Source organism: Eulemur rufifrons, chromosome 8 (genome assembly GCF_041146395.1).
Source record: "Eulemur rufifrons isolate Redbay chromosome 8, OSU_ERuf_1, whole genome shotgun sequence".
Taxonomy (NCBI): domain Eukaryota; kingdom Metazoa; phylum Chordata; class Mammalia; order Primates; family Lemuridae; genus Eulemur; species Eulemur rufifrons.
In genome coordinates, this window is record NC_090990.1 from 61,046,861 (window position 1) to 61,068,038 (window position 21,178).

Genomic DNA, 21,178 nt, shown 5'->3' on the forward strand with positions numbered 1-21,178 from the left:
GCCAGAAGATATGGGAACAAAAGTAGAGTGGCGACCAGAACAGTTATGACATAGATATAGAAGTAATAGGTACAAACATTAGGGTGTGTTTTTGTCTGTGTAATCCAGGGGAGAAAACAGGCCATGGCCATTGTTGATTGGGAGAGACTGGAAGTGGCTGAAAGTTCATTTTTGTCCTCAGCAACTACAGGAGCATAACTCATCCATCCCTATGGTGGAGCCAGAAAAACATCTGGGTAGAAAATGGGACTTTTTAATTTTGTTTAAAGGGGTGCATAGAGTACCCTTAGCAAGATGGAGACCCTGAAAGGAAAAGGAGGAGTAATGGAGAGATCAGGAGAGATACACAATGAGGGACTGTCTATCTATATGAACCAACATCCTTTAGGAGCATAAATGTTGAGGCTAAGATCTCCTTTTTGTGCTAAGAAGGCCATTGTTAGCAAAATGATGTCACAACTCCTCATCCTTGGGCTCTATATTGCTTTGGGAACACTTAAACATCCAATAGAGTTACATGTATATTTGAAATTTAGGTTAGGAAATATTGATGAGACGATCTCAAAAAGGGAGAAATTTATCTTTTATCTGGGAGGGGTCTTTCCACTTTGTGGATTTCCATGATCTTTTTTTTTTTTTTTTTTTTTGAGACAGAGTCTCACTCTGTTGCCCAGGCTAGAGTGAGTGCCGTGGCGTCAGCCTAGCTCACAGCAACCTCAAACTCCTGAGCTCAAGCGATCCTCCTGTCTCAGCCTCCCGAGTAGCTGGGACTACAGGCATGCGCCACCATGCCCGGCTAATTTTTTCTATATATATTTTTAGCTGTCCGTATAATTTCTTTCTATTTTTAGTAGAGGTGGGGTCTCGCTCTTGCTCAGACTGGTCTCGAACTCCTGAGCTCAAACGATCCGCCCACCTCGGCCTCCCAGAGTGCTAGGATTACAGGCGTGAGCCACCGCGCCCGGCCAGATTTCCATGATCTTTCTCTACCACCCTGAGGGGTAGTGGGACTTATCCCTGCTACATTTTAGAGGTCATCCAGGATTTTTGCTCTTTACATAATTTACCATTGAGCAAGGTGTATAGCTCAGCCAAATTTGCTAAATTCTTTCTTAGCAAAATAGTGCTAACGGACATAGCAGATGAAACATAAGTATAATGGGAGGTAGAATATCATCCTAAAGTAAGAGGGATGTTGTGGAGAAAGTTTAAGCCTCAGTGCTAGAGCCTTTGCCATGTGGGTGGGTAGGTTAGGTGGTTGCATTAGAAAGTGACTGTTTCTGAGGGAAATTTGTAGCTTTGTGCAAACTCACCGTCACGAGTGGTACAAGGTAAGAGATAACCAGGTCCACACGTTTGTCTTTCCATAATGCCAGACTTTTATTGATGGTATTTCGATCATAAAAGCCATGAGCTATATGGGGTTTCCAAGAAGGCAATTCTCCATAGTACTGCCTGTTCACTCAGTCAGAGCCACAGACACACAGGCTCAAGTCACTCCAGAAGTCAGTCAAAATTGCAAACCATACATAGTAGTATATTTAATCAATTTATAAATGTTACTGATTAAAATGTCCACATTAAATAAAATAACTTTAACATCAAGAGAAAACGGGGATAAGAATAGGGGTTAAGGAAGCAGTCCAAGTGAGACTGGTTCAGTTTCCTGTTTTGACATAGCTTCTTATTCTGATGTGGACCAGAGATTACAGCCTACCTAATTTTAGCCAATTAACGACAAGGGAGCAAACACCCATTGACCATAAATCCTGCTCTAGGTGTTGTCAAAACTGCAAGGGGGTTTTGTTCTAGGCCCAGTTGCTAGTTACACAAATATCCAATTATTGAGACAACAAGGATTGCCAAGAAATTTTTAATACAAAAGACATCTTGTCGGGAGAATGGGAAGGAGAAGCTGCCTGAAATCCATCTCTCTGACTAATGGAGATCATGGGCTTTTAACGGAGGGCCACAGGCTTTGGGGAAGGTCATGTTGTAACTAACAAGGGGCCATATTCATTGAGGGCAGGTTGTGGGGGATGGTTAGCTTCGGCATCAGAAAGCCTGCCCACGGTCATGGCAAGAAAACAAAAGCACTGAGACCTTCAGAGGATTGGCCAATTTGGCAAGAGGCCCTTTCCATGAGCATGAAAATAGAGAAATGAAACTGTTCTCCCTTGAAGATTTATTCAGGGCAGGGCAAGAGGCCAACCTCAGTTTGCCTGTCTGCAACAGACTGAAGCAGGTAACTCAGTTTTGTGGAAAAAGCTGCTCTGTGGCTTCACTCCCTTGTGGCAGCAGAGGTACAGTCTCCACATCTAGCACTTTCTAGCATTGCAGGGAGATGTGCCCTCTCAGAATGAGGCAAGATTATCCCTCAAATTCATAGCTCTCCAGAAAGAGAGTCCCTCTGGATGTATAAGTGGAGGAGGTTTTGACAGAAAGAGCCCCATCATTTGATGAAGTTGGTCACTTCCTCCTTTTTCTCTTGGTTCCTGGGGTGACTCACTCTTCTGGCTTTATTGTACTTTTCTGGACACACTTTCTTAGTCTTCTTGGATAAATCCTTTTTAATAATTATGACCTCTAAAAGTTGGGGGGAGGGGCGGGGCTTGGTTCATAGGACTGCTTGCTTTTACTAATTGAAATTTACTCTTCACTTTAGGGATATCTATATGCCGATGACTCTAACATTAAATCTCCAACCATGACCCCTTCCCTGGTCTCTGATCTCATATATGCAACTACCTATATTATATAATCTATAATCACTTGTAGATTTCAGGGGAAGGCAGAATACTTGGCTTCCCCTCAAGAAATCTCCCAGTATACTCATCTGAATAGTTTCACCATTTTTTCAGTGATCGAGCAAAAAATCTTGGGATCATACTAAATTCTCCTCTTTTCCTCATCTCCCCACACTCCTGCCACTATATATAGAGCCCAATAGTAAATTCTTTTGGCTTTCTCTTGTCTTTAAAAGATATCCTGAATCTAACTGTTTTCCACTACCTCCACCATTATCACTCTAGTCTGAACTCCTCATCTTCAGCTTTCATCTGAGACTGTGAAAGCCTCCACCCAGTGGCCAGAGTGTTCACCGCCATTGTTCTCCTGCCAACCTACTCTGCTACAATGACCCTGACTTCTTTACTGCCACAAACTGCCATCCAGGGATGTTCATACTTGCCCTTCTTTCTGCCTACAATGTTCTTTCCCTAGACACTTGCATGGTACTCTCCCTCACTCCATTCATGACTCTTCTCCAATGTCATCTCATGAGCTAGACCTTCCCTGATGATGCTGTCTCAAGCAGCAGATTCCTTCTTTCCTCCCTCCTTTTCCTCTTATTTCTCACATATACTCCAAAATTATGTTTTTTTGTTTGAAAAATGGTGATAATATCGGTATCTTCCTCACAAGGTTAATGAAATCTTATGTGAGATATATGTAAAGTGCCTGGCAAATGCGAAACTGTTCTAAATTTGCCACATTTGGCCTTGACGGTTAATACTTTATATAAACACAGTCCGGAATTTTGTCCAAATTAAAAAAAATAAGCATATAATAACTTAGGATTTTTTTTAGCTAAGTAAGAAATACCCATAAGCTGCTTAAATGTATTTATTTGATGTTGCTATTGTTTTTTAATAGGGTCAACAAATTAAAAATTTCTTTCTGGGCCAGGCAGGTAATGTAAATTTGTTAGAAGCAGTCAGCTGTAAAGCAAGAGGGGATCTGCGAGGACAGTGGAGAACTGCACAGTGGATGCCCAGCAATGTGAAAGCATGCACATTCAAAATGAAAAAGAAGAAAACAAAGGATTGTGTTGGCCCTACAGAACAAATCTGTGGGTTGTATTCTGCCTATGGGACACGAGGTTGCTATCCTTAGCAACGTGAAGTCACAGAAGGGGTTTTAGTGTGAAATTGACATGATTTGGTTTACATCCTACAAATGAAGTGAATGAATTCTGCTGTGGTGAGAAGAATGCACTGGAGAAGGAGCAAGCAGAAAAGCAAAGGAACCAGTTGGGAGGCTATCACAACAATCCACCTGAGGAAGTATGGTCGTGTGGAATAAACTGATGGCAGAGATCAAAAGAAGTAGATGAATTTGAGACACGTGTTCTGGAGACAGCAACACTTTTTTTATATGTTCATATACATAAACTGGCTGAATTTTCCTAAAAAAACAAAAAGCTTTAAAAAACTGAGGGAGTGGCTATGTTTTTTTCCCCTCTGATTTCAATTATTTTAATACGACTTTACTGTTTAAAATTAGATCAGTTTATGCTCCTTTCCTGAGGAAGTTGGCACACTGCCATTTGGGCTGGGCAGACTGAGTTTCAGTTTCCTTTCTCTGAGTCTCTGAAGCCTCAGGGTTGCTGCAGAATTTCTGCTTCCATTTTGTGCCTGTGTAGCTGTCTAGACAGAGCAGCTAACCTCAGCTGCAGCCCTCATCCAGATACTACAACAGGTAAATGACTTGCTGCTTTCCACTTTTCCTAGCAAACAGTTGTCTGCCTGTCTGTCTCTCTCTCTCAGGTGATAATGTCACTTGCCAATCTCTTTCCTTTTTTTTTAATTTTTAAAAATAATCTTTTAGAGTAAAAAATTAGCTAATGATTTTTCTTGGGATCTGTTCATCCTGTGTTTACTAATTTCTTGTGTTATGGAGAATAAATAAGAGACATGAATGCAAGTTTTGTGACAGTACATATTACCTGTTTTTCAATATTTAATGGTAAACATATTTGATTTTCCACTAGATTGAGAAGTATGGCAGTGACAACTCATTTGACATGGTTGCAAGAAAAGCTACTGCAAAATTATTTTGGAGGAAAGAAATTTAGCCTTCTCTATAAGGCAAGTGTCCATGGATTCTCTACGGTACAGTTGCTTGAAAGATGCCATAATGAAGGACCTACTATGACAGTGATTTATAGTGGAGATTATGTTATGGGAGTATATGCACAAGAAAGTTACCAAGAAAGAAAGGAAGTTTCCATCATTCTTTTTGTACTTCAAGACACTAATATTTCAAAATGCAAAATGAGTCTTCTTATACCACAGAAATCAGATTATCCTGGTATATTACAGAATTGTGAAGGTGAACTTGTGATAAATTTAGGAAGAAAAAATGTGAAGGTGGCCTCCAAGATAATTGAAAACCTTGGACTACCTCAAAATAATCCTATTTCCATTCAGGAATATGAAGTTTTTCGTTGTGAAGGTAGGTTTAATGATATCATACTATATAGAGTTCTCTTCTGCATGTTTGGTGGGTTCGAGCTGACCCATCTTTTTAAGGAAAAATGATCTTTTCACTTGTCCTTATATCAGATGGCCCAGACTGAAACCTGGCCACAAATTGTTTGCTAATACACAATCATGGTCAATAATACGTATATTTGTAATAAGAACACTTAACATAAGATCTACTCTCTTAGCAAATTTTTAAGTATAGTAAGTCCTCACTTTATGTGGTCTATATGTTCTTGGAGGCTGTGACTTTAAGTGAAACAATGAACAGGAAGCCAGTTTTTTTTTCCTCATCAATGTTATGGAGGAAAGACATTATTGGAGGACCTGCTCCATGTTGTTCTGTTTAAAGCCACAGTTTCCAAAAATCTGTCAACGACATTAAGTGAGGACTTACTGTATATCATACAGTATTGTTAACTATGGGTACTATACTTTACAGATCTCTAGGACTTAATCATCTTACATAAATAAAACTTTATACCCTTTGACCTACATATTCCCTTTCCCCCTCCCCACAGTCTCTGGCAACTACCATTCTAACTCTCTGCTTTTATGAGTTTGACTATTTTAGAGTCCTCATATAAGTGGAACCATGTAGTGTTTTTTTTTTTCTTTTTATGTGTCTGGCTTATTTCACTTAGCGTAATACCCTCCAGGTTCAATCATATTTTCATAAATGACAGAATTTTTTCTTTTTTAAGGTGGAATAATATTCCATTTTATGTAAATACCACATTTTAAAAATCCATTTATTCCTTGATAAACATTTAGGCTGCTTCCATGCTGTAGTTTCTCAGTATATCAAAAGACCATAATTAATTTACTTATTTTTCTATTAAAGTATATTTAAGTTGTTCCCAACTTTTGCTGTTACAAATAGTGCTCCTGTAATATCTTTATGCATATAACTTTGTGCACAAAAATAATTCTTTGTGATACCTTCCTAGAAGTAGAATTACTATTTAAGAATTATGTTCATTGGTATTTAGACACCTTTCAAAGCTTCAGTTGTCTATATCACTCCCAACAGTTACAGAAATGCCAATTTCCCCATATCCTTGTCAATCTTTGATATTATCAAATTTTAGAATATTTCTTGATTTGATGGTGAAAAGACAGTTTCTCATTTTCATTTTTGCTTATCCCTGATCACTTACAAGTCTATGTGCATTGGTTACTTACATTTCTTCTATGAAATACTTGTTTATATCTACCCTTTTAAAAGGTCTCCTGTGAATAGTTATTTTCTGAGCATTTGCATGTTCTAAACTAATTGTCTGTGGTCTCTATACTTGATTGATCATCAGAGTACATAATTCTTGAATCATATTTTACTTTGGGGGATATTGTAATGTTTCTACAGCCTTGATGCTGCTATGGAAAACCTCAGGCCAGATTTATTTATTACTACTTGTTTTTTGACTTCCCTTTGAGTCATTTGATCGTTCTTCCTTTTTGCCCCAAATATTTTTTTAAAAAAATTTTGTGTAAGTCCAGTAAATTTACTTGGCTATGTCATGGTGTTGGCTATCCTGGGTCAGTTAAGTAAACTTTTTATTGAAATATAACACAGCACATAAGCAGTAAAGTACACAATTGATTAGTGTATCAGTGGACAAAATTTTTAGAAACAGAACATCCACATGTAACAACTACTCAGATGAAGAAATCTATCATTGCTATTATTTCAGAATATTTCTTTATGACTCTTTCCAGTTATTGCCAACCAAAGGTAACCATTATTTTATCTTGTATCAATATTAATTAATATTTCCTATTTTTGAATATCATATATATAGAACCATACCAAACCATGGGTTCGTGTCTGGCCTCTTCCATTCAATATTATATTTGAGATTGAGCTAATACAACGAATTGGATTTAAAAATCTAATTCCTGCAAATCAGATATCTTACCCAGTATCACTGTACCAGTAATTTCAAAAAAAAAGGCAATCAAAAATTTCAGAGAAGGCAAAAAGAGTACTGGGCTATTCTGTGTGGCTCTCCAGATCTTTCCATATTGGGCATATGCTTTCTGGACAAGAACAACAGGCAGGGTTTTAAGTTTATAGGCCACCTTACATATTGGAGAGTGGTCAAGCTATGGAACATTTATATACCAGCTATGTGACATTTTCTGGGAAAACATGCCTCCTTAATTCATATAATCTGAATTTGTTTACTCTAAGTAATTAGCCATGGCTAGCCTGTTAAACACATTCAGGAGATGAATACACTTCCTTGTAGCAATTATCATTAGTCTATTTACCAGGACATAAAATTATTAGCCTATTCATAGGGAAATTATACTTGGTCACTTTTCTTTGTTTTCCTGAGAGTGTTCTCGAGTAAAGTGAGTGAATGTATTATTACAGTCTAGCTGCTTTAACTCCTACCTCAGAAGTGGTCCATCCGTATTATTGTGTGCCACAATGATTTGTTCCTTTTCACTTTTATATAGTATTCCATTATAATGCATCCTTCACAGCATTTTATCCAGTCACTGTTGGTGGACATTTGGGGTTTTCAGTTTCATACTATTACAAATAATACTGCTATAAACATTTTGGTACATGTCTTTTGGTTCACACATATACATATTTTTCAAAAAATATAATGAAATTGTTACATTATAAGGTAAGCGTATGTTCAGCTTCAGTGGATACTGATGAAATTTTCTGACATAGTTGTACCAATTTCTGCTACCACAAGTAGTGTATGAGAGTCTCTATCACTCCAAATCTTCTCCAGCACTTTGTATTATCAATTTTAAATATGTAACTATTCTGGTATGTTAGTGGGATTATGACATTTAATAAATTTGGTTTTCTTTGATTAGACTAGTTATGTATTTTATATCTTAAAATAATCAATTACTATATTAATTTGAACTTTTTCAAGTTTTAAAATTTGTTTTCATATTTTTATCAATTACTTCTTTTTATATTCCTAAGTTTTGTTTCTATATTCTTTTGTTTCTATTTTCAATTTTCAAAACTTTCCTTCTTTCTTGTCATTAATGAAATGTGCTTTTATCACAAAGTTGACATAAAGTGTTCATATCATTATTTTCTATATATTTATAGTTGTGTTTTTTAAATTTCCTTTTGGCCATTAAAGTTATTTAAGAGAGTGTTTTTTAAAATCCCAAGAGCCTGCTTTTCTGTTTGTTTATACATGTACATTTTTAGTTTTATTATATTGTAGTCATTGACTGAAGTCTTCACGATTTCTACTTTTGTAATTTAGTGGGGTTTACTTTGTTACCATACATATGGACATATTTAAAAATGTGTTGCATGATATTCCTCTTCTGTAACTTACAGACTTGCTAGCATCACCAGACCTAACTCTTTCAGTTTTAAATCCACCATAAAAGACTGTTTCCAAGAAAAAAAAATTCTGGGCTTGTGTCTTATGGGTCTGAATGAAGTCCTCTGCTCACCCCTAAACTATTAACTGTGCTCTTATTTGCTAGGTACGAGTCTCACCTTCTCTTCTGGAGCCAGGAATAAAATCTGTTGACCTGGAAGTTCCTAGAGCCCCAGTTATTGATAGCAGGTTATGGAGAAAATCTGGTGGTGCCTGTGGGTTTTTTGTTAGTGTGTCTTTGCACATTATCACTCCCAGACCTACTGGATTATGAAGGGGAAAATATCTTATTAGAGCATTCCCATGTCTGTAGGCCTTGCTTCTCTTATTCTGAAAGCCCTCCCATGCCCAATTCCCATGTCAGAGTGAACTACACATTGGGGCTGAGTAATTGGGTGAGAAAAGATCTGCTGACACTATAATCTTATATTGTCTACCTTGCCTCTATTTCTAGCCTCTACAAATGAGATGATGTTAATGAGATTTGCCAAAATTTTCTCTATAAAATCACTTGCTTTTCACTATACTGCACAAATACATAAAGGCTATTTATGTCTCTAATGAATTCATTGACATTCATTCAACCAGCTAATCATTCAGTAACTTCTAATCTACATCATTCTCTGATTTTTTACTAGATTTATTGGACGAAAGAAAGATAGAAGGGGTCACTGTGTAAGTCAATGTTTTTAACATTCTATTACCCTCTTTATTATCTTTGATTTATTCTATGACAGTTTCCATCAATAAAGTTGGTAACACAAATTATCACAGATAACTTGTGGATCATCAAGAGCAAACTATAACTATATCTATAGTCATAAAACAATTTGTGGATAGTAATGTTAAAACAAAAAGAACATTGAGTAGAGAGAAAACATTTCTAATTTTATATAGTTGAAAAAAAAAAGAATTGTTGTAGGAGTGATAGATGGGGAATACCTATTGTAGATCTCAAGAACATGTTAAAAATGGGCTACTTCCAAAAACTTCAAAAGTCACATATTATGATTTTTGAGGCTTACTATCGAATAATTTATCTTCATCTTTAACATAGCTGTTATTTATTTTTAGATTTATATGGTCTAGTAGCTTAAGTCTGAAAGATTTTTTTTTTAATTTTAGCATATTATGGGGGTACAAAAGTTTAGGTTACGAATATTGCCCTTGCCCCCGCCCCCACCCAAATCAGAGCTTCTGAAAGATTTTATGTCTGATTGGCTTTAGTTACAAATGTTATTTTTGCTTTTCTTTCTTTTACAATAGAATTTGAGTAGGGTAGACTTGTGTCTTTTTATGTAAGAAGGCAAGTTGCTAATAAAAAATAATAATATATAAGACAAAAAATGAATTCTACAAAACTTATGGTGAGATCTTGTGACCTAATAATAATTCAGTCAACTCTTAATAATTGCTGTGTCTGAACAGGCTCAGGAACAGTTTATTGTCTACTCTGAGAACTTACAAGCCGTATGGAGACCTGGTTCCCCAAGTACGAATTCTGCTGCTGGGTCCAACTGGAGCTGGGAAGTCTAGTTTTTTCAACTCAGTGAAGTCTGTTTTCCGAGGCCATGTAACATGTCAGGCTTTGGTGGGCTCTGATACAAGTGGGATATCTAAGAAGGTAAGTATATTTTAGGTCACCCAGCCTTTGCTTCTTGTTTAGTTACATTTGAAAAGTCTTTTGCCAATAAACTTTACTACATGTAAACTTCATCTCAATTTACAATTAAAGAAAAATGAACCCTTAAAGTTGCTTTTCTCCCCTCTGCAGTACAGGACATACTCTATTAAGGATGGAAGAGATGGCAACTTCCTGCCGTTTATTCTGTGTGACACACTGGGGCTGGGTGAGGAAGACGAAGGCTTGTGCATAGGAGATGTATCCTGCATCTTAAAAGGCCACATTTCTGACAGATACCAGGTAAGATTTCACTAATCAATGAAAAATTGTAATTGATTTTTAAAATGCTTATTTTTGCCCCTATCCAAAACATCAGATTCTAGTCTAGCTTGGTGCATCAGCATTTATCTTCTTAAGCTGTACTTGTTCAAAGTTCTTTTTCCCTTTTTGATATATTTTTTTTTCCCTACAAAGGATAAAAACATCCCAAGGACTCTTCTGTCATAACAGCTATGAGTGCTGTTTTACCTTCACTTGCTTTTGGCTGTGTGAAACAGAAATGCAACTACATCTATTTACCCACGTAGATATTTTTTCTTATGTAACAAGAAATCTGAAAGTAGGCGGTTTGTGGGCCATGTGGCAGCTCTCTGAGGTTATTAATTTCAGAGGTCCTTCTGACTTTCTGAGACCCTCAGCATGGGGTGTTATGGACTGAACGTGTCCTCTCAAAATTCATACGTAGAAGCCCTAATCCTCAATATGATAGTATTTGGAAGTGGGGCCTTTGGAAGGTAATTAGGTCATGAGGGTAGAGCCCTCGTGAATGGGATCAGTGCTCTTATGAGAAGATACACGAGAGAGATGATCTCTCTCTGCCATGTGAAGATATAGCCCGAAGGTGGCTGTTTGCAAAACAGGAAGAGATCCCTTACCAGACATCAAATCTGCTGACACCTTGGTCTTAGGCTTCCCAGCCTCCAGAACTGTGAGAAATAAATGTTTTTTGTTTAAGCTACTGTATCTCTAGTAATGTGTTATAGCAGCTCCCCCTGACTAAGACATGTAACTTTCATCCATCCTTATACTCTCAAGACGGTCACATTGATCATTGTCAGTGCTCCAGGCAAGAGGAAGGTGAGATCACAGAACCACATCGGTTTGTCTTTTTTATTTGTTAATTTGTAGTCCTCTTGATAAACATTCAGATCTCAAATTGATCATTAATTTACCTTGTTCCAAATGGGTAGTCAATCATGCCAACATCTTTCATTGAATGACTTTTGTATCTTTTCCTTAGAAAATATAAGCGTCAGTTTTTGTATTCTCTAATTTTTCCTATTGATGTATTTATCTATTTTTTATGATATCATTTTAATTACTATATATCTTAATTGTTTTAATTGCCATAGCAATAAATTATGACTTGATAAATCACTGGATAAGTCACATTCATCATTCATTTCTCCCATTTGTTTTTTTTTTTTTTTTGAGATACAGTCTCACTCTGTTTCCTGGGATAGAGTGCCATGGCATCAGCCTAGCTCACAGCAACCTCAAACTCCTGGGCTCAAGCAATCTTCCTGCCTCAGCCTCCCAGGTAGCTGGGACTACAGGCATGTGCCACCATGCCCGGCTAATTTTTTCTATATATACTTTTTTAGTTGTCCGGATAATTTCTTTCTATTTTTTTAGTAGAGGTGGGGTCTCGCTCTTGCTCAGGTTGGTCTCAAACTCCTGAGCTCAAATGATTCACCCGCCTCGGCCTCCCAGAGTGCTAGGATTACAGGCGTGAGCCACTGTGTCTGGCCTCCCATTTGTTTCTCTCGACAATTTTCACACATATACTTTTCCAGTTGAGCATGTTTGTGTTTTGTTTGACTATATGTGCTTGATTTCTTGTTGTTTTGATTAAAATTACATTAACATTTCATACTGAAAGTTGATTTATATCTTTACATATTCAGTGTGCCTATTCAAAAACATAGCATGTTTTATTTTTCTATTGATGCAATGTTCTTTTATCATTTAGTATGAAGTTATCTTATAGATGCTGCAAGTTTATTTTTAAATATTCTATTTTAAAATAAACTTTTTTATTGTAGAGAATCTTAAAGCTATGCAAAAGTAGATAGCTTAATGGAGTTTCATGTACTCAGCTTAAAAATTTTTTGACTGATAGCCAATCTTTTTTTTTTTTTTTTTTTTTGAGACAGAGTCTCACTCTGTTGCCCGGGCTAGAGTGAGTGCCGTGGTGTCAGTCTAGCTCACAGAAACCTCAAACTCCTGGACTTAAGCGATCCTACTGCCTCAGCCTCCCGAGTAGCTGGGACTACAGGCATGCGCCACCATGCCCGGCTAATTTTTTCTATATATATATTTAGTTGTCCGTATAATTTCTTTCTATTTTTAGTAGAGACGGGGTCTCACTCTTGCTCAGGCTGGTCTCGAACTCCTGACCTCAAGCGATCCACCCGCCTCGGCCTCCCAGAGTGCTAGGATTACAGACGTGAGCCACAGCGCCCGGCCGTGATAGCCAATCTTGTTTTGTCTGTATCTACCCACCTTCTTTTTTCTGAATTATTTTAAAGCAAACCCAAGAAATCATAGCATTTCATGCATTATTGAATATATACTTATACACATATAAATATATACATAGGAGCATATATATCTTTTCCTTAAACATAGCCATAATATCCTTATAATTGTTTCTTATCAAATACCACTCAATGTTCAAATTTCTAATTGCCTTATAAGTATCAGGCATTTTTAAAACTTTGTTTGAAAAATAATTCAAATAAATCTATTCAACCTCTTTAAACTTGTATGTTCTACCTTTATCTCTTTTGTTTTTTTTCCTTACAATTTGTTTTTTTCAGGAAAGCTAGTTGTTTTGTAGACTTCTATGTAGTCTGAACTCTGCTCTTTGCATCCCTGAAGGTAATTTTATATGGTTCACTGTTTTCTATATATCCTGAAAATTGGTATTTGAATCTAGAGGCATGTTCCAATTCAGATTCTACTTCATAGATGGTGTCGTGTTCTTCTATGAGGAAGCACACAATTTTGGATTTTCTCAGTTTTCTAATATTGGCATTCATTGATGTTCAATGCCTAGATTCATTTATTTCTTAGAGTATGAAAATAGTGATATTCTATTTCTATCATTCTTTCACTATTTTACACATGAAAGGGAAACTTCCCCTCCTCCACTATTTGATTACCTACTGGTACAGTTTAAAAAGGAAAGGCAGAATTATGCTTGAAGTTTTTCTCCTTTTTACACGATTTTGAGGTAGTAAGTTGTTTCCTTCACATTTACCAGTAGCAAACAGTTATTATTTTATTGTCATTATGAGCTTAATATGAATTGAACATATTTTATGTGTTTCAATCCATTGTAGTTTTTCTCCACGTTGATGCCAAGTATACCACCTTGTAGAGTGGGAGCCTCTACAGTTTGGATCCTGAGTCCATTTAACATGAACCTAAAAGTCTTTGCCATATTTTTTTATTTCTGGTATGACTAGATATCTCAGCTACATCTTGTATTTTCCCTGCCATAGCTTTTGAGTCAGTTATTTCTACAAGAAGTCCTAGTTTTGGGCATTAGAACTATTCATTGCTACTTGGTTGATCATTGTTTCTTGCTTTTTTCAGTGTATAGAGTTAGGAGATATATATTTTCATGAAAAATAAATTATAAATGCATACAGAAACATCTCATTCAAATTCAGGACTAGAAAGGTTTTACATGATCTCTTCTTCTATGTATCCTATGTCTCTGCTTTCTCCCAAATGGAGAATTCCCATTCTCAAAAATACCAGAGATGACAGAATATCATGTCACAACTCATTTAATATCATTGCATATAATCACAATCAAAACTAGAAATAATTTAAAAATTTAGCAGATTTTAATATTGTATTTATGATGTATCATGTTTCCTTACAGGTGTATACAAATTATTGTGTTTTAAAGTCAATCAGAAGTAGTTTGTGTTTGTAGTTATGATCTCAACTGGATGCAAAAGTTCACCAGTTTAATTAAATTAAGGATTGGAATTTTTTTTTAAATTGAATTTTGTTTTATATTTATGTTTAACATTTATATGGCTCTAAAGTCAAATCTATTTAATACAAAACAAAGTATGTTGAAAGAATCTATCTTCCTTCTCTGCCCCTTCAAATAAATATCTCCCCTCTTCCTATAAGCAACCATATAAAATTTATGGTTTACTTACCTTTTTTAATATATAAGAAACTAAGTATAAATTTGTGGCTCCTCCTCTCTTAGAGAAGTAGAATACTGTATTTTAGTGATATATCAAACTTTTGCTGCTACAAATAGTTCCATAGGTACAAGCCTTGGGCATACATTGTTTTTTATTTTTGCCAGTATATTGTGGGACAGGTTTCAGCAGAGGAACTGCTATTTCTAAAGTAAAGACTTCTCATCTTGAACCACTTCCCCCTCTCACCTTGCCCTCTGCTGTATCATACCAGCTTTTTTTCTGAATGCTCTGAACTCCATCTTTGCCCATATTGCTTCTCTTTCCTAGAACACTTTCTGCCATCTCTTAATCCTCTTTATCAGACTAACTCCCATTATTTTTAGCTCTCAGATTACATGTCCCTTCCCCACTTACTTGAAGAGGTGAAAAGACTACTAGCTACTTGCATAATGCCTGTCTTTTCCACCAGATTGTTAGCCTCATGCTATTAGAGACCTTTCTGTTTTGTTCACTTGTACAGGGCCTGGCATAAAGTATGTGCTCATAAGTATTTATTGAATTAATATGTTGCTTTATGTCTGCCTTACAGTTTGATTCCATGAAACCAATCACATCAGGTCATCAAAACTATATTGGCTCTCCATTGGTGAAGGACAGAATCCATTGTGTGGTGTTTGTGTTTGATGCCAACTCTGTTGAACATCTCTCTCCTGAGATAGTGGTAAAGATCAAAAGTATTCGAAGGGAGGTAATAAAGTGTGGTGAGTCTCATTCCACTTTGCCATGAAGGGTAATTGACTAGACCATACTGTAGAATGTTTTTGGACAGGATGTAGAAATGCAGAACTTTTAAGTAATTGCATATTGCAATCTCCCCTGGCCCCCCAGCATGGCTCAATCCAATTGAGCACTCACTCACTGTATGACTTTGTGCAAGTGACTTAAACTCTCTATGCCTTAATTTTCTAATCAATAAAATTAATATAATAGCACATACCTTAGAGGTTTTTTTTTTGGTAAAGATTTAACAAATTAATGTATATATGAAGATTAGTACAATCCTAACTACCTGCTATTGCTATATCCTGGCATGCATTTATTGAGCAGAAGTCATAGATTTCCCCTTGGACCCTAAAGGATTAGAAAGCAAAAAAAAAAAAAAAAAAAAAAAAAAATCAGTAAAAAAAGAAGCAGGAAGTTAAGATGTTTGGTAAGAAAAGGTAGAATAAAGGATTTGGAGAAGATAACCAGGATTAGAGAATTAGGGTGCCCCATTCTGACTGCTTTTGGCCTTACCCATTTTGAGTGGGAAAGAACCAGTTTATCACAATTTGGATTAAGTTAGAATCAGAGAGTGATTGACTTACCTGCTCAATGAAATTTAAAACCTTGCAAAGGTGGTATGCGGGGAGGTGCTTGCTAACATTATGAAACAGGAACAGTTTATTTGTAATGCTTTGACACATTTTATCTCCTTCTTGAGGCCTCTTCTCCCCATCTTGTTTATTAGAGCCCTTTGGTTCTTTCTCTAGTCTTTATCAAAACACAACTTTTGGACAGAATATGAAATCAATCACCAATATTGTAGCATAAATTTTAGTTACCTCTTCCAAGAGGTGGTTTCATTTATTTGAAGCCTCATTTCTTACCATGGAAAGCAATGAATGTGACTTCCCATGTCAGAGAAATTCCAGGTACTAATGAGTATTCCAGGAGAATTTTTTTTGCAGGGGGTAGGGGTGGAAGAACTTTTCAAATATGAAATTGCTCCATAAGTAGCCTATTGCATAATTGATAGTTGATTAACTTAAAAATACTGATGCTGTCTGAAATGATAAAAACTATATGTATCTGTTTGGCATAGGTATAGTACACGTGGCTTTGCTCACTCATGTGGATAGCATGGATCTGATTACAAAAGGTGACCTTATAGAAACAGACAGATGTGTGCCTATCAAGTTAAAGGTAATGAATGATGCTCTTTGTAAACACAATTCCTGGGGTATGTTACTAGTATCACATTAATATTATTGCATATAAAAATAAAAAAACACCTACCAAGTTTAAGAAGAATTTTAAAAATTGCTTAATTAGGGCTCATTTTCCAAGTTTTAAAAATTAAATATAATTATTCTGTCCCTTGCTATCTGCAGGGGATTGGGTCTAGGACCTCCTGCTGATACTAAAATTCGTGGATGCTCAAGTCCGTGATATAAAATGCAATAGTATTTGCATATAACCTATGTAACCATACATCCTCCCATATGGTTTAAATCATCTCCAGAGTACTTATGGTACCTAATACAATGTAAATGCTATGTAAATAGTTGTTATACTGTGTTGTTTAGGGAATGACGATAAGATAAAATTCCATTCATCATAATTTAATTCCGTTAGGTTCAATTCAAAAAATATTTATTGATTACCTTTAAGATTGAGCCAGTGTGATAGTCTCTAATCAGATACACAGATAATGAAAACAATTTTCCTGTACTAAGAAACTTAAAATTTTATAGATGAAGGTGAGGGGATGGGGAAGTGGAATAAGAAAAAGTTGACAAGAGAATATGATATGATGGAGTATGATAAATATTATGAAATGACTAAAAATAAAGTGCTCTAAAAGCTTAGAGAAGGCAAAGATCCTGCTAAAGGGGCTGGGGGAAGATTTCATTAATTGGGAAATGGCTTTCAAGGAGAAGTGGTTTAGAAAGTGAAGAGAGAAAAAGGGAAAACAAATTCAGGCCATGAGGACAGCACAAGTCAATATGTTAATGGAGGAAAACGCAGCATGTTTGGGAAGCGTGGAGTTCAATTTAGTGACTGGTTGGATCCTTGTAGGGGGAGATAAAAGGAGAAAGGAACATTGGTATAAGGTGATTTTACTTAATGAGGTACATTATGAGGAATTATAGCAATTTTTTGAAAGAAGAGTGGTATGATCAAAGTTAAACTTCACAAAAATTAATCTGCCACTGTGTGCAGAATAGATTGGAATAAAAAAGGAACCTGGATGTGAGAATACTAGTTGGGAGGATGCAATGACAGCTAACATTTTTTGAGCACTAATATGTAATAGATTTTCTTATTCCATCCTTATAACAGTCCTACGAGATGGGTACTATCATTGTCACGTTTTACAGATGAGAAAACAAAAGTACGCAGAGTAAAGCATTTGCCAATGTTTATTTACGGTGCTAAGGAGTGACAGAGACATATTTTGAACCCAAGCAGTCTGGCTCCAGGGATAAACTAGTCTAAGAAAGAATTAAACATTAAACTAGTCTAATAAAATTGACTTATCCTAAGAATATTTTTTAAAAGGAACAGAAAAATTACAGACTCTAGTGTAAGTATATTAGAAATGCCTCAATGTCATAATAGTTTCTGTAGAACTATAGTTATACAGTTATCTAGATAGATAACTTTTAGTTATCACTCATTTCTAATTCATATTGAATCCAATATATGTATTCCAAATGAAAATTAGCAGTGATATTAGAACTTCATATGTGAAGTTCTTCAAGAAAGTACTTTATGGGACCATGTCTCCATTTTTTTCTGACAGCAAAATTATTTCCGAGTTCCTACTTTTTGTTACTACTTTCATAATTTATATTGACATAAATATTTTTCACTATTTTGAGATTTTAGGATTTTAATTACTGTATATATTACAGCTGGAGGCTGTCCAAAGAGGATTTGGATTTGCTCTTTCTGACATCTTGGTGGTTAGCAATTATACCTCCGAGTGGGAGCTGGACCCAGTAAGGGATTTTTTAATCCTCTCTGCACTGAGACAAATACTGTGGGCCGCAGATGACTTCTTAGAAGATTTGCCTCCTGCAGAAGAAGGTAGATGCATTCGGTGGTGTAGAAGCTCGAAGGTTTCAACCACAACTACTTGGCTACTTCCTGCCTGGATCTACTGGATACCTGGCAGTTCTTTGTCTCTTTATGTGTTGTTGCCCTGTGATTGATTAGTCCTGCCTTTTAACCCACTGCCTGTATGTATTTCCCAGCCCCCACATTTTCTTCTTCTTTTCCTCCTAGAGCACGTCCTATCGAATCTGCACTTTGTCTTCCTCCTTGTCTTAAGGTGAAAGTTTTGAAGTAATCCACCTCTGTCAGTCATACTACTTTAACATTCGAGCTGTATCCCTGGTCTCTGCTCTCTGAATGTGCTTCTTTCCTTGATACATAGAACTGGATTGAATCAGTAATGTTCCTGATCAGATGTGATCCTTCATTATTTGCCCCTTCCTTGGGACCTGATGCTTCTGTCTTTTTTGACTTGCCTTTTTACTCCTCTTCCTCATCTTACTCCCTCTTCATGCAGCATGGTCAGTGCTAGTTAGACCTTGTTCCTTTTATGCTTATGGCCTCAGAATTTGGCATTGTGTATATTCTCTGTTATCAACCTGTGCATAGTACATGCTGCAGTGTTCCATTCAAAGATTAGACAGAAGTTTCAGATTATTACATTCAAATCTTATTTTAGTGCTTGGATAAAATAAGAATGTTATATTTTCTCCAATTCTCTATTACTCTCAAGTTGCTGGGAAACTCTCCTATGACTAACTTTGCTGTCCTGACTCTGCCATCTTGGTTTCCCCATCTCTTCTTTTCATGTGGTGCACGGGCTACTAATGTTAGGGTTGGTTTAGACCTCCAGTGGCCCAATGTTCCTCTTCCCTCTGGCTACTTTTTTCCGAATAATCTACTGAGAATATTTTGTTTCTCTTTTCTCAGGGATCGGAAAATTCAAACAAGAAAATAAATAGAAAATATATATATGAAACCTTCACATATTAATAATTTTCATCTCATCACAGAAGAGTGACATTGAGAAAGGAGAAAACAGAAAAAGTAGAAGTAATGGAGACTGAAGAAGTGTACCTTATTTATGCTAGGATGAAGACGCACATACCAAATCATAGTACCTGTAAATAACTAGGAACAGCAGCAAAGTCACAATTGTGAAAAACCATAATAATTTCTCTTGAATTTATATTCTGTATCTGTGAAAAGACAAAGTTTCTTGTAAATCCTGGGTTTAATGTGTGTGTGTGTGTGTGTGTGTGTGAGAGAGAGAGAGAGAGAGAGAGAGAAATTTTGGAAAATATTTATAACATGACTTGTCAGAATACTCTTTTCATCTTCATTTTCCCTTCTTTTTTTCTTTCCCAAGTACTTAATTTTTGTCTCTGTGGGTCCCCATGTTATATTCTTTAACCTAAATGTTATGTTCTTTAACCTGAAGTCATTTTTTGCTTAATATTTGAACCCCTTTTCCAGAATGTGGTAATTAGTATTAGTAAGAATTTCACAATACTAAAACTGAAAGGGACTATAGCTTGATTGCTCTATCACTTATGGCTATTTTAGTTTAGATAAAACTCAAACTATATAAATAGAAAAAGAGGACTATAGCACTAGATCAAGTCATCAAACCCTATGGTTTATAGAAAGAGTTGGGATTGAACTGGCTTCAGGGATGTTTGACTCTAGGAATTCAAAACTATTTTTCTCTCTATCTTTCTGTCTCTGTCCTTCTACCTTTCTGTCTGTCTCTCTTTTTCTCCTCCCCCCCCAACACACATACACATACACTCACCCCTATTATTTATTCTTTTTGCATGTTGCTGTCATTATCTCAGGCTAGCATTCTTGATAATCTTAAACCATCTGAATCCAAGCTTCAGGGTCACATTCATTCAACTTTGTGATCAGAAAAGAAAAGGACAATGACACTTTCCTAGTGTCCTTGTGAAATATGCCAAAAAAGGATTGCAACTGATCTGGCTTGAGTCATATGTCTACCCCTGGGAACAATTACTTTGTCCAGAGGAGCAAGGAAATATGACTAGCCCCTCTGAGGTCATACCTTGTTGAGGAGGGTGATTTATTATTGGAAGAAGAGCGTTAATCATGGACACAGCCACTGTTGGATTAACTGAGCTAAGAGGCATCACAGTTATATCTTACAGACTCTGGGGAGTTTTTTTTATCTAGTTCCTCTTTTAGATTATAAGGTTTGTGGCCTGGGTGTGGTGGGTTTATGCCTGTAATCCCAGGACTTTGGGAGGCCAAGGTGGGAGGATTGCTTGAGCCCAGAAGTTTGAGGTTGCAGGGAGCTGTGATTGTGTCACTGCACTCCAGCCTGGGCAACAGAGAGAAACTGTACTAAAAAAAAAAAAAAATGTCAGAGTAGCTAAAAAAATCTTATTAATAAGTCTAAAATTGTTAACAATTACTTTTTATTAAAATTTAGTCTATACATAAAAAGTGCATGACTCATCAGAATATGGCTTAATGCATTTCACATACTTAACAAACCCAAGAGATTAGCACTCATGTAAGAAACAGAACACCACTAGCAGACATCACAAAAGTCCCCTTTATGTCCCCGTCTAGTTATAACCTAAGGTATTCACTATTCTGACTGCTAATTGCATAGATTAGTCTCACCTGCTTTTATTCCTTAAATAAATAATATTATACACTGTTTACTCTTTTGGGTCTTATTTTTTTCATGTGATAATATATTTGTTTGATTTGTTTCGTTGCATATAAGGGTTATTTCTTCTCATCTGTCCTAACATTGATGGGCATTTGAGTAGTTTCCAGTTTGGGGCTACTACAAATAATGCTACTATAAGCATTCCAGTAGGT

The 21,178-nt window shown here is 36.2% G+C and overlaps 1 protein-coding gene across 1 annotated transcript; it reads left to right on the forward strand.

Moving 5' to 3' along the window:
* Positions 1–4,394: 4,394 nt before the first annotated feature.
* IFI44 (interferon induced protein 44) lies at positions 4,395–20,962 on the forward strand. Its single transcript, XM_069478117.1, has 9 exons — positions 4,395–4,479; positions 4,772–5,235; positions 9,280–9,316; positions 10,070–10,265; positions 10,416–10,565; positions 15,093–15,264; positions 16,368–16,468; positions 18,184–18,358; positions 19,256–20,962. The coding sequence occupies exons 2-9, from the start codon at positions 4,782–4,784 to the stop codon at positions 19,285–19,287; spliced, it is 1,317 nt and encodes a 438-aa protein (XP_069334218.1). The 5' UTR covers positions 4,395–4,479; positions 4,772–4,781; the 3' UTR covers positions 19,288–20,962.
* Positions 20,963–21,178: the final 216 nt, after the last annotated feature.

Excerpts from the sequence above, each read along its gene's own strand:
- IFI44 (XM_069478117.1), top strand. The coding sequence starts at position 4,782 with ATGGCAGTGACAACTCATTTGACATGGTTGCAAGAAAAGCTACTGCAA. Across the intron at positions 10,266-10,415 it reads CAAGTGGGATATCTAAGAAG|TACAGGACATACTCTATTAA; the intron begins GTAAGTATATTT and ends TCCCCTCTGCAG. Across the intron at positions 10,566-15,092 it reads ACATTTCTGACAGATACCAG|TTTGATTCCATGAAACCAAT; the intron begins GTAAGATTTCAC and ends TCTGCCTTACAG.